At 38.2% G+C, this 13,212-nt stretch overlaps 1 protein-coding gene across 1 annotated transcript in view; it reads right to left on the bottom strand.

Annotated features, from left to right (window-relative positions):
* Positions 1-9,116, bottom strand: part of PRG4 (proteoglycan 4) — a 46,654-nt gene extending 37,538 nt beyond the window's left edge. The window contains exons 1-4 of the mRNA XM_053469689.1: positions 9,045-9,116; positions 8,686-8,777; positions 7,109-7,191; positions 543-665 (exon numbers count right to left, since the gene is read on the bottom strand). Coding sequence (XP_053325664.1) covers positions 543-665; positions 7,109-7,191; positions 8,686-8,777; positions 9,045-9,116 — 370 coding nt within the window. The remainder of the gene's footprint in view (positions 1-542; positions 666-7,108; positions 7,192-8,685; positions 8,778-9,044) is intronic.
* Between the last annotated feature and the right edge of the window lie 4,096 nt (positions 9,117-13,212).

Genomic DNA, 13,212 nt, shown 5'->3' with positions numbered 1-13,212 from the left:
TAAAGAGTCTATATGGCAAACATTTCTTATTCCTATAAACCTCTTGTAGTGAGATCTCTGCTAACAAAGCTACTATTATAAATAAACACATTGGGAGCTTTTTTTCTACTGAATACTCTTACATCTTCCTATGTGGCAGTTTTTTGTGTGACCCATGCATAGTATATAATAGTTTGCTTTTTTTTTTTACTTTTATATAAATATTTTTTCCAATTAATTTTGTTTGCACAGCCATTCCATTCTCTATATATTTTTTTGAGGTTAAATGGTTAAATGAGAGGGTCTAAAAAATTACAGTAGATTGTAGAATTAAAAGAGATGCTAATATATTAAGCTTAACTGCAGCCAATTAATAAAATAATGGCTTTGGATATCTCTGATCTGGTGCATTGGAACAGAGATCCATACTGCCAGGGAAATATTTATATACTTGGCTGTACATTCGGTTGTGGGGATTTTTGGTTTTGGAGGTAATGGTTTCCACCTGCCTCTATTTGAAGCTTGGGGTGATCTTAATGATGTGTTTAAACATCTTAAGTTACCTGTTGTGCAAACTGTCTTGAAGTCAGGACAACATTCCATATAAGACATACAGTTATAATCACAATGGCAGGAACGCCCTCGAGAATACCCTTCACCACATCTCCCAACACAGCTTGAGTCACCTATAATTGAACAAAGAACACAACCTATTATTTAAAAAAAAATCTATATGACAAATAAAAAATAACCAATGGAACCTAATGAACCAGTCTTTATTATAGCTGTGTAACTGACTGTATTCTATTTCAATGAAATACATTATATCTGTTTTAGGAGTGGGTGAGGTTTCGGTGAAATGTATTGGGTTTCCAGTGAAAAGCAATGAAGAATTGTCCTCCTTCCCTATGATTACTAACAAGGCTACTTGGAACTTTGCAAACCCATATAATACACCCAGAAGATATGCAATAATGAATTATGAAAATACAGCAAACAGAAACATCATCTAGCCATTTAATAGAAGATGGTATCAGTATTATGAATATTATTTAAATCAACTTTTCCTTGGACAGCTTCCAATTGGCTATACGATGTTTCATGCTACTTATTCCTCTTTAATTCATTATTTAAAATGCAATGCATGGCCGGGCATCACTGTTGGTAAATTTGTTCTTACATAGTGCTATCAGAAACAGAGTTTAAGGATGACATATCACATACAATATTTACAAAAATACACACAGAACAATACACACAATCATATATTTCAATTAGTTTGATTCGTATGTAGACATCTTCCATAATCCAAGTATGTAGCAAAAATGTAAACATTTTAATGAAGACTAAAGCGTACGCTTTCCTGAATGAAATCAAGCAATTAAGCAGATGTACCTGGAAGCACATCAAGTTAATGAATAGATGTTCTATTTAGATTCAATGCAACAAGGATTGATAGATAGATAGATAGATAGATAGATAGATAGATAGATAGATAGATAGATAGATAGATAGATAGATAGATAGATAGATAGATAGATAGATAATGAATGGAGCAAAACATTAATTAAAAATGCACTTTAGTTAAGATAAGATAAAAAGGCATTTATGCTAAAGCAGGAGAAAACCTGAATTAAATCTATGAACATGTTAACTAAAGATGTTAACATCTTTAAAGGTGTATTAGTATTGTGATGTTTTTCTTTTAAAACGGTTCCAGTTTTTGTATAATATGATGTTTTAAGCAGCTACATAGTAGTCATTTTATCTACCTGTGTTATCTTAGTCCAAGCTACTAGACAAGCACATTGACTCCTTATCATCCTGCCTTGTGGTAACCCATAGAATGGCTAAGACTCAATAACTCAGCCTGACTATAGAGGAAAGGATTATATTGGACAAGCTGGACTTCATTAGCTGGACTTCATTAGCATTGTCATGAGGAATACACTTGGTGTGGTGTTTGAGAATTGAATGTCACTGAAAACATCAAAGAATGTCACTAAAAAACGGACCACAATGTCAACACCTAGATCTCCAGGAAAAGAGGTTTACTGGGGCAAAAGTAAATAAAGCCATTTTTTGTTAAGGCTAATTTGGTATATCTGTCTCCTCTTCCCATGTTTATGAAAGCGCCATATGCTTAAGAACTACTGAAAAGAAGAAACGGTTAAATTTGCATATGTTGGAAAAAGGGACAGACTAATCCAAGATGATTCTGTACTATTTCTTCTTGCTTTATGAGTTCCTATATATTTGCTTGTAATTCTGCTAAAACAATGCCAAAGATGATTTATGTGTTGCACATGGTTCTTCTCCATCTATTTCTGGGTACACACTAGAGTAGGGTAGGCAGAGCTCAAGCTAGGGTATTCACAATTTCATCTTTACATCACAATTCCATCATTGTGAACCAGAATATCAATTTGTACCACAGCCACCAGTATTATATAAGTGAAGAATTCACTCATACTCCCAACAAGACGATCTCCCAGTCTCCCTAGCATTCTGGCTGCAGCCTTTTGTTAATCCAAATAAAGTATAAGGCTCCAAGTAAACAACATGTTAAAGAGAAAAAAGATTAAGAAAAGGGGCTGATGGTTGGGTCCCCAAATTGGCCACATCAAACCACCATGACTAGCAGAAGCACTAGCAAATGCAGCATGTCATCAAAGCCTCATTGTTGTACTGCATGTCATCATTATCATGTTAGTGACATCATTATCACACAAATAACCGAGAATAAGGAGGGGAAGAGAAAATAGCCAAAACTGCAGTATTATCTGATGCTAATAAAAGATGTAGTGAAATATGTCCCACCAATAAAAAAAACACAGGTGGGTCTGAGAATATGAGCAATGATAAACGGTGAATTAATGGAGACCGAGAAATCTGGAACATCACATGTATTCTTACAAACAAAAGCAACCCTCCAGAGCGATTCATCCAAGTGAAACACCCCACCATAATCCACTTTAGCCTTAGTAAAGTAGGGCTTATAAAAATCATTCAGCATGTTGTGAGACAGAAATCTAAAGAGACTAGAAAAAGCACTTGTTGCTGTAGTGTCCACCACCATGTCATCATAATCGCTTTTACTGCCTTCATCAGTTAAAACACTTGGAGTGTCTACTTCTTTAAACACATCTAACACGTTTCTTGTGCTTGGACCCAACAACTAAAAAAACTGGCACAAAATTACTAATATGAAAGTATTTCACTGTGGACACACAAGCTAGTAAATATGGTATGTGCTCTTTTTGTAAGAAAATGACAAGCACAGGAAACTTGAGATCTGCCTACCCTACTCTAGTGTGTACCCAGAAATAGATGGAGAAGAACCATGTGCAACACAAAAGTCATCTTTGGCATTGTTTTAGCAGAATTACAAGCAAATGTATAGGAACTAACAAAGCAAGAAGAAATAGTACGGAATCATCTTGGCTCATACATAATTTAAACATGCCTCCAATAGTGTCCATATATTGTAAGGCACACAAAGCAGGAGAGGCCTGAGAAAAAAACAGAAAAAAACTCTTTACTACTTTGGGCAAAAGTTTATTTTAACAATGTAATAGGTGGATGAGCAGCCAGAGAGCAGACTATGTAACTATCACTGCTCGCTGGTTATCTCTAACTACGCTGTCATGTATGAATATCTTCCCCACCCTCACTGGTGTTTGGAAACAGCCCATGTATTTCTGTATATTTGAATTTTCCATTAATGTTTTATTAGGAAAGGTTTAACGAGATGAAAGGAGGAACAACAAGGAAGAGAAATGCTAAGACAAGCAATCATAGTCTTAAAGTACAGGGTAACACACTTAGGTAATCAGGAGTGTACATGATACAACATTTGAAATAATGTAACTTTTTACATTCATAATAAAGTTTTTAGTGCTATATTAAACTTCATTTTTTCTTTAGTGATTATTAATTTATACATTTTCATTTTAATTAGTTTCCATGGCTGCATTTGTTGAAGTATCATTCAGGAACTCTGTTCATTCTTCAGTTAAAAACATGTCTTAAAAGACAGGAAAACGTGTGTTACACATGCAACGGCATACAGCTGACTGTTAATTGGTGTGACATGGTATATGAGATGAAATCATGTAGATATCATGTACAGAAACACTATTTGGGTGGAGATTTTTCAATCAGCAGATGAATGAAGCATTACCGAGGAAGAATAATCACGCGTAAACTAAGAACAGGAGATGGGTGCTCACATGCTATAGACCCAATTTGGAATTCTAATAAAAATACACAGTGTATATACATATATATATATATATATATATATATATATATATATATACTCATCTTAATGTAGCAAAATTTTATATATATATATAAAAAAGTACCAATGAACCATTCTGAATGCTTTCCTATCAACATTGTTCGTAGCTACAAGAAGACTAGTAAGTCAAGGGTGTCATATCATATTTCCATTTTTTTTATTAATTTAGTGGGGGCTAAAAAAATATATTTTGGTTTAAAAGCATTTCTAAGCACATGAATGATTTAGGTAAATTCAAGACAGAGTGGTGTGAAAAGCAAATTGTCGCATCAATGAAAAAATAATGACACACCTGATTTTAATATGAAAGAATGTACGTACACAACAACTATGAAAATATATGTGCACAAATATTTCATTTTATGATAAATTCTGTTAAAACCCTGTATATGCAAAACGTGCACATTCAAAGAAAGGTATAAAATTAAAAGCAATAAATGAACAAGCAAACTGATGACATAAAACCAAACATTTTAAGACATACAATATAACATGTAATATTTGGCATATAAACAGTAAAACGGAAGTAATAGTTCATGTCCTGTTCCACAGCAGGCATTGTGTGTGAAATATTCTGCTACAGAGTTTGAAATGGGATCTTATCACCATAGCAACCAATAGATTATCCAATCATCATTAATTTAGTAATATAGTATAGTAGGTTGAAAAAAGACTTCAGTCAATCAAGTTCAACCTTTCATACATACCTACTTCTAAAGTTCTAAAGTTGATCCAAAAGAAGGCAAAAAAACCCTACAATTACCAATTATACCCAAGTCCTTCTCATTTTTCTGCTTTTCCCAATGCAATGCCCTTTAGAGTGTAAATTGCATGGTTTTTATTGGTACCAAAGTGCATTACCTTACACTTATCTATATTGAATCTCATCTGCCACTTATTTGACCAGTCCCCAAGTTTATCCAAATCATTCTGAAGAGAAGCTACATCCTGGTCAGACTTTATAACCTTGCCTAACTTTGCATCATCAACAAATGCAGACAAGTGACTTCTAATATATATTGCAAGACCATTATTAAATAAGTTAAAGAGAACTGGACCCAAGACAGAATCCTGAGGCATGCCACTTACCACAGTTGGCCAGCTTGCAAATTTACCATTAACAACAACTCTTTGCAACATGTCACTTAGCCAATTTCTAATCCAAACACAGGCAATGATTTATACAATAACCATGGGTGTGGAACAGTGTCAAAAGCTTTTGCTAAATCTAAATAGACAACATCTGCAACAACACCCTGACCTACACATTTACTCACAACATCATAAAACACAACTAAATTGGTCTGACATGATCTGTCCTTCACAAAACTGTGATATACTACTGATGATATCATTGTTCACAGTATATTCCTGTATGCCATCTCTTAATAAACTCTCAAACAATTTCCCCGCCACAGATGTTAAGCTTGTAGTTCCCAGGCTCAGATTTAAAAATGGGAGTCCTTTGGTATAATTCCCAGCTGGAAAGGATCTTTGAAAATCCAAAACATTGGTCAGGCTGTTTCTTGACTAACTTCCCGTAGTATCCTTGGGTTATCCCATCTGGCCCTGGAGCTTTGTCTACTTTAAGTTTACTAAATTGCTTAAAAACTTTATCTTTCAGCCATTCCCATGATTTATTTAAGGTTTCTGTAGTGCTGAATTGCCAATCAGCAGGTAGTGGCTCTTCTTTGTTATATGTGGCATTTAGTATTGCTGCCTTTTCCTGATCCGCACTAAATAACTTACCATCTCCAGATTTCAAAACACCTACATTGTCACTTTTGTGGCATCAATGTACTTAAAAAATCATTTTGGATTTATTTTGCTCTCCTTGGCTACCATCTTTTCATTGTTAAATTTAGCCAGTCTAATAGCCCGTTTGCAAGCTCTGTTATCATCTTTATACTTGACATATGATGCCACTGAGCCCTCTGACCTATACAGTTTAACACTTTCATTCATCCACATTGGTTTTAGTTTCTTTCGTGTGGATTTACTTCCTAATGGTACATGTTTAGAAATATATTGCTATGAGGATAACACTACGTATCAAACTGCGCACTAGAATTGCTTTATACACATTGAAATGTTGAGGATTATGTATAAAATATAATTCAGCTGCACAATTGTAAAAGGCAATCAACATAGGAACCAATGAAATATAACTGCTGATTTCTCCACTTGTACCTATTTAAAACTGAACTCTTGATTATATTTATATAATTCCCCAGTTTGAGTCCATCCATTAAAATACTCATATGAATACCGAAAGACTTTCAAGGTTACCCGGTAAACAATTATTATATTCATTATTTAACAGCATTATTATTTCATACATTTTGGTTTGATAAGGATAAAAAATGCTGGCCCATTAACCCTATAGATACATTTGAAGTTGTACTAAAACATTACTGTTTTCCTATGTCGGTTAAGCCTATTCATCAGTTGTTTAAAATAAGGTACTCAATAAAGTAAAATTTCTCCAAAGTTAATGTTTACTGAATCATGGAAACGTATCTACATTACAGCCTTTACAGATGCATGGCGGAAAAAAACAGGTTCTAATAAGAGCTGGGAGGGTTTATGTCTAAATTTTGTTAATTTACAAAAACAATTACAAGTCATAAGTACTGTTATTAAATAATATAAACATATATTTTTAGAACTATATTATAACAGATATTTTATAATTGTAGTGTCTTATGCTTCATGTTCAATAACATAGCATTTATGATTTAAGAGATCAGGTAAATTCCCGGAATTAGAAATCAGGGTAATCATGCAATGATAACAGCGGATATGAACTGGGAATCAGAAGCTTACTTTGGGCAGACACTGCAGATGCAAAGACTAAGAAGCAAATGGCCAGTTGTATTTGGAGTGTCTTCAGTTCCATGTTCCCGTACCTACAGAATAAGTATCAAACATAGTCATTATTTATGATCATTAATATTGCTAAGCATAAAACCACAGACAATCCACCAATCTTTTCTGGCTATTGTGAATCGTAGCCTTATTTTCGCTGAAGTAATATTCCAAGTATTGATTACCTTTCCAAAGTAACACTTTCACAATTCCTCTACCATCTAAGTTCCACAAGTCTCATTGTAGTAATACTCAATGGTATATTAATATCAATGGGATAATAGGTTGTAGCATTTGTATTGCTATAAAGTATGATAGGGAATGGGCCACCCATAGAAGACTCCAAAAAGTCAGTTTCCTGTTTGCATTTAGTTGACTCGTCTAATACCTAACAGAGCAAATGCGGGGTCCACTGTATTCCTGATCTTCAGCTAAGCAAAAAATGACGGGTATCATATATATATATATATTTTTATCATACTCATACTATATTCTTCATAATATATTTCTTCATTAAATACTCAAGACTTTTAGATATATGAATGGACAATATTATCCTATCCACTAACTCTAGTTTAAAACAAGTTTGATTCTGTCCAGCATTACATTGGGAAAAAAGTAAACAATTATTAACCGTATTTTACACTGTTAAACATCCCAAGGCAATTTGACATTGTTTTTCCCACTTACCTTGCCTGAGAGATGTACTTCAGAAATTATTGCAGACTGTATTTCTAGTCTTATATAGTCCTGGAAATACTGTATAGTCAGAACCCGTCACAGACAGAATAAATGGAAAGTGGGTGTTGACCACTCATTTAGTGGAAGTTAACTTTCCACAACTGCTGGAAAATGCAAAAAAAAAGTGATGAGAATTGTGCAATATGCTGAATCACATTAAACAAGGTTACAAGTGAGCTAACTATGTAAACCATACTCATCAATAATATATTCATAGAAAAAGATCAGTTGTTAAGGTATAAAAGTAATTCATAGACTGTTAAGTAATAAATGTAATTGTAAACCTACTTCATTTTATAGAATGTCTTTTCTGAATTATTCTTGTTCTTTGCTGTCAATAATACCGCTAGCATGATATGGACAAAGGTCAGTAAGAGAGAGAAAAAGGGGACCCATTTGCATAGGTTTGTGACCAAAATGAAACATACTTTGCCGTTACCTATATTGGTAAATTATTAGTGGTAGAACATAAACTCAGCATATACAACTTATGTCATGTCAACACTAATGATCAGCCATAACATTATGCCCATTGACAGGTGAAGTGAATAACACTGATAATCTTATCATGTCACCTGTCAGTAGGTGGGATATATTAGGCAACAAGTGAACATTTTGTCTTCAAAGTTAATGTGTTAGAAGCAGGAAAAAATGGGCAAGCATAAGGATCTGAGCAACTTTGACAAGGGCCAAATTGTGATGGCTAGACGACTGGGTCAGAGCATCTCCAAAACTATAGCTCTTGTGGGGTGTTTTCAGTCTGCAGTGGTCCAATGAAGGAAAAGTGAACCCACAACAGGGTCATGTGTGGCCAAGGGTCATTGATGCACATGGGGAGGCGTAGGCTGGCCAGTAGGGTCAAATCCAACAGACGAGCTACAAATTGCTGAAAACAGTTAATGCTGATTCTGACAGAAAGGTATCAGAACACACTGTGTAGCCACAGACCAGTCAGGGTACCCATGCTGACCCCTGTCCACTGCTGAAAGCACCTACAATGGGCATATGAGTATAAGAACTGGACCACGGAGAAATGGTGGCCTGGTCTGATATCACATTTTCTTTCATATCACATGGATGGCCGGGTGCGTGTGCTTGCATACCTGGAGAACACATGGCACAAGGATGCATCCATGGAGGACCCACCTCACACCTGGAGGATCTGCTGCGTAATGTCCTGGTGCCAGTTACCACAGTACACCTGTAGAGGTCTAGTGGAGTCCATGCCTAGACAGGTCAAGGCTGTTTTGGCGGCAAAAGGGGGACCTACACAATATTAGTCAGGTGGTCATAATGTTATAACTGATCGTTGTATTTTAGGCTTAGAAATGCTTTTCCTAAACTGTTCAATTTTTACTCTTCTATTATATGACCACAAAAGTAATGTTTTTAGCTTGATGTTATTTGCAGGTTAGAGCTCCCATCAACAACAATATATCCTAATGGTGAAGCCAATGATAAACACCATCACCTGTTTAGCAAACCTTAGTGGCTTGTGAACTATGCAGTCATGTAATTCATCAATGGCCTCTCAAGATACACTATATGGACAAACGTATTGGGACACACCTCTTAATTATTGAATTCAGGTGTTTCAATCAGACTCATTACCACAGGTGTATAGAACCAAGCACCTAGCCATGCAGTCTGCACTTTTTTTCACAAACATTTCTTTCTGAAGAGCTCAGTGAATTCAAGCAAATTACCGTGATAGAATGCCACCTTTGCAATAAGTCAATTTGTAAAACCTTATGCCTGCTAGATATTCCACAGTCAACCGTAAGCGTTTAGTAACAGCAGCAACTCAGCCATGAGAAAGCGAGAAACCATGTATGGCGCATGCTGAGTAAAAGTCGCCAACACTCTGCTGATTCCATAGATGAAGAGTTCCAACTTCTACTGTCATTAATATCAGCACAAAAACTGTGGAATGGGTTTTGAAGGCGGGGCAGCTGCATGGAAGCCTCCCGTTGCCAAGTACAATGCCAAGAGTCACATCGAGTGGTGTAAAGCACATCACCCCTATACCTTGGAGTAGTGGAAACGCATTCTGTGGAGTGACAAATCACACTTATCTGTTTGGCAGTCTGATGGGTGAGCCTAAGTTTAGCAGATGCCAGGAGAACCTTTCCTGCCTGACTGCATTGTGCCAACTGTAAAGGGATAATAGTGTGGGCTTTTTTCAGGAGTTGGGCTAGGCCCTTTACTTCCAGTGAAGGGAAGTCTTAACACTTCAGGATACCAAGACATTTTAAGCAATGCTATGCTTTCAGGGCCGGCTGAAGACTTAACGCCGCCTGGGGCGAAGTTTAAAACGCCGCCCCACCCCCGCTGACGCCGGGGGGGGGGGGCGGCGTTATTTTAAACTTCGCCGACGCCATAATCTACGATCCACCCCGGTACTTACCTTTAAACAGTCCTGCGGCGAGTCTCCCTGCTCTGCCACGGTGCCGGCTTGTAATGCTGAGCGCCGGAAATTGACGTCACTTCCGGCGCTCTGCATTACAAGCCGGCACCGGGACCAAACAGGGAGACTCGCCGCAGAGGAGAGAGAGAGAGAGGGGCGCCGAGCGGGTAAGCGAAAACCACTCGGTGCCCCTCTCTCTCCTCCGCTTCAAAAAAAACAAACAAAAAAAAAGCGCTTGGGGCGGCAAAGTGCCGCCCCTTCTAAAGTGCCGCCTGGGGCAACTGCCCCAGTCTGCCCCATTATAGGGCCGGCCCTGTATGCTTTCAACTTTGTGGGAACAGTTTGGGGAAGACCCTTTTCTATTCCAGCATGACTGTGAGTTTGGTGTAGAAGAACTTGACATTGCCGCACAGAGCCCTGACCTCAACCCCATCGATCACCTCTGGGATTAAATGGAATGGAGATTATGAGCTAGGCCTTCACATCCAACATCAGTGCCTGACCTCACAAATGCTCTACTGGATGAATGGGCACAAATTCCCACAGAAACACTCCAAAATATTATGGAAAGACAAGGGGGCTGTTATAGCTGCAAAGGTGGGATCAAGTATATATTAATGTCTATGTATTTAGAATGCAATGTCATAAAAGTCCATGTAGGTGTAGTAGTCAGGTGTCCTAGTACTTTTGTTCTTATAGTGTATGTGAAGAATGAGCAAGAGATTTGTGCCGGTGATAGGCTTGTATGTATTCAGGGAGGGCTGACAAGGAGGATAAGTGTTCCCCTAGGCTGTTCTGATATAATGTTTTTGAGCCACTACCTTTTTTGTGTTTGGTGTAATAGGATTTTTACATATAGACAGCAGACTTTCGGCAGCATTGAGATGATGACTAGATCCTTTGTATGCCCCTTTCCTAGGTGTTCTATGTTGTCTCTTTCAAATGTTATTAGATGAGAACAGAGCCGACCTTAAGTGTTCTGGCACCCTGTGCGGACTACTCCTCTGGCACCCCCATCCCCAAAAAAATGAAAGGAAAAAAATCTCCCCCCTCAGCCCCTTCTCACTATCTACCCCCCCGCCCCTTCTCACTGCCCCCCCGCCCCTTCTCACTATCTACCCCCTCTGGCTATCCTTGCTTACCTTGTTGCCGGAGTCCTGCGGTGGGAGCTGGAGGCGTCCGTCTTCCCGCTCTGCCGCTGTGCACGCTTCACAGCTGAGCGCCAGAATAATTCAGGCGCTCAGCATGAAACGCCAGCACCGTGACGGAGTCACAGAGAGTGAGGGGCGCCGAGCGGTTGCTGAAAACTTCACGAGCGACCCTGCCCGGGACTTAAATTAAAACACCGTTTTTTTTGTTGTAACTTTATTTAACATCCTCTGTGTTAAATAAAGTAAAAAAAAAAACTTTATTTAACATGGAGGATGTGAGGAAAAAAAACCCCAATGTTTTAATTTAAGTCCCAGGCAGGCGCCCCTGTTGCCAGGTCGCACACCCCTAAGGCCGGCCCTGGGTCTTTTCTGTGTTTTGTTCTTTTTATTACTAAAACATGTAAATGTGTGTGTGTATATATATATATATATATATATATATATATATATAAAATTGTCACTGTAGAAATGTGTTCTTGTATCATCCATGTGTATACATCAGGCGCATATTATATATCTGTGTATGTCAGTGTGCCTGTTTGTAGAAATCCGCCAGTTTGGTAGGTAGACCATGATACTAGTGTTAACTAAGTAGATCACATGCACTTTTTGTATATGGACATACACATATGCATTAGTATATATAGTATTATATATAATATACAATATATATATATATATATATATATATATATATATATATATATATATATATATATATATATAAATATATTGGCCCTAAGATCACATAAGGCCTGTTAATGGATGGCCCAGCATGACTCAATTTGCATCTGTGCACACCCAGGAATGTACTTTCATGCTGCCTTGAAGTAACAGATACATTATGTTATAATCCAGGCGTGTGGGCGAAAAGGTACTGGCACTAAAATGTTCACAGATCCACTTGAGGTTTTGAAGTCAGCCCTGGCCAGTCTGTGTTAAAACAGACACTGGCACAAGTAAATGGATAAAAATGGGTAAGGAAGTACAGCTTTGGCAATATAGCTTTCCACAGCTTGAAATTCTTAGAATCTGTACAAATGATTGTACGATGTATTATTGAATACAGCAATAATAATTAAATGTCAATGGCCAAAGGGAAATTAGCCACTTGTTCTGTAGAACATTTCATTGGGTTAATCTGTATATTTATTCAACACCCAGACTTGGCTCTAGATAAAAAGAGACCATTTATTTAACGTATTATCCATTTATCCAATGTATGTTTTCTTCTAATGAAATAAAAGGGGAATTCATGTTGGAAATTGTATGTGCTCAAATTGTTGGAGATCAGATGTTTGAAGTGATGCATGGTAGAGGACTGCACTGGGAGGCGGGTCCAAAAAACTTGCGGGCGCGGGCGGTCTTGCTGGGGCTGCGGGCGGGAGCGGGCGGTCAGGCACTGTACCTGCGGGTCCCATTAATCCCGCGTAGTCCCGCAAGGCTGCCTTCTTGCTGCTCCCTTACAGCGTCTCCTAGCTTGCTCCGCCCAGGAACAAAACGGAGTCACGTGATGTGACGTCACTTCCTGTGACTCCGCCTTGTTCCTGGGCGGAGCAAGAGAAGAGACGCCGTGAGGGAACAACTCGAGGGCAGCCGCGCGGGACTGCGCGGGAAATCAGGTAAGGAGGCGGGCATGATTGTGGCGGCAAATGTGGCGGGAGCGGGCAGGATTGGCCACAAAAGTGGCGGGAGCGGGCGGGAGCGGGCGGGAGCGGAACACCCACATTGCGGGAGCGGGCGGGAGCGGGATTAAAAACCGC

Source organism: Spea bombifrons, chromosome 6 (assembly GCF_027358695.1).
Source record: "Spea bombifrons isolate aSpeBom1 chromosome 6, aSpeBom1.2.pri, whole genome shotgun sequence".
NCBI classification, from domain to species: domain Eukaryota; kingdom Metazoa; phylum Chordata; class Amphibia; order Anura; family Pelobatidae; genus Spea; species Spea bombifrons.
Note: the sequence above shows the minus strand (reverse complement) of the source record. Positions and strands in the feature narration are given on the sequence as shown.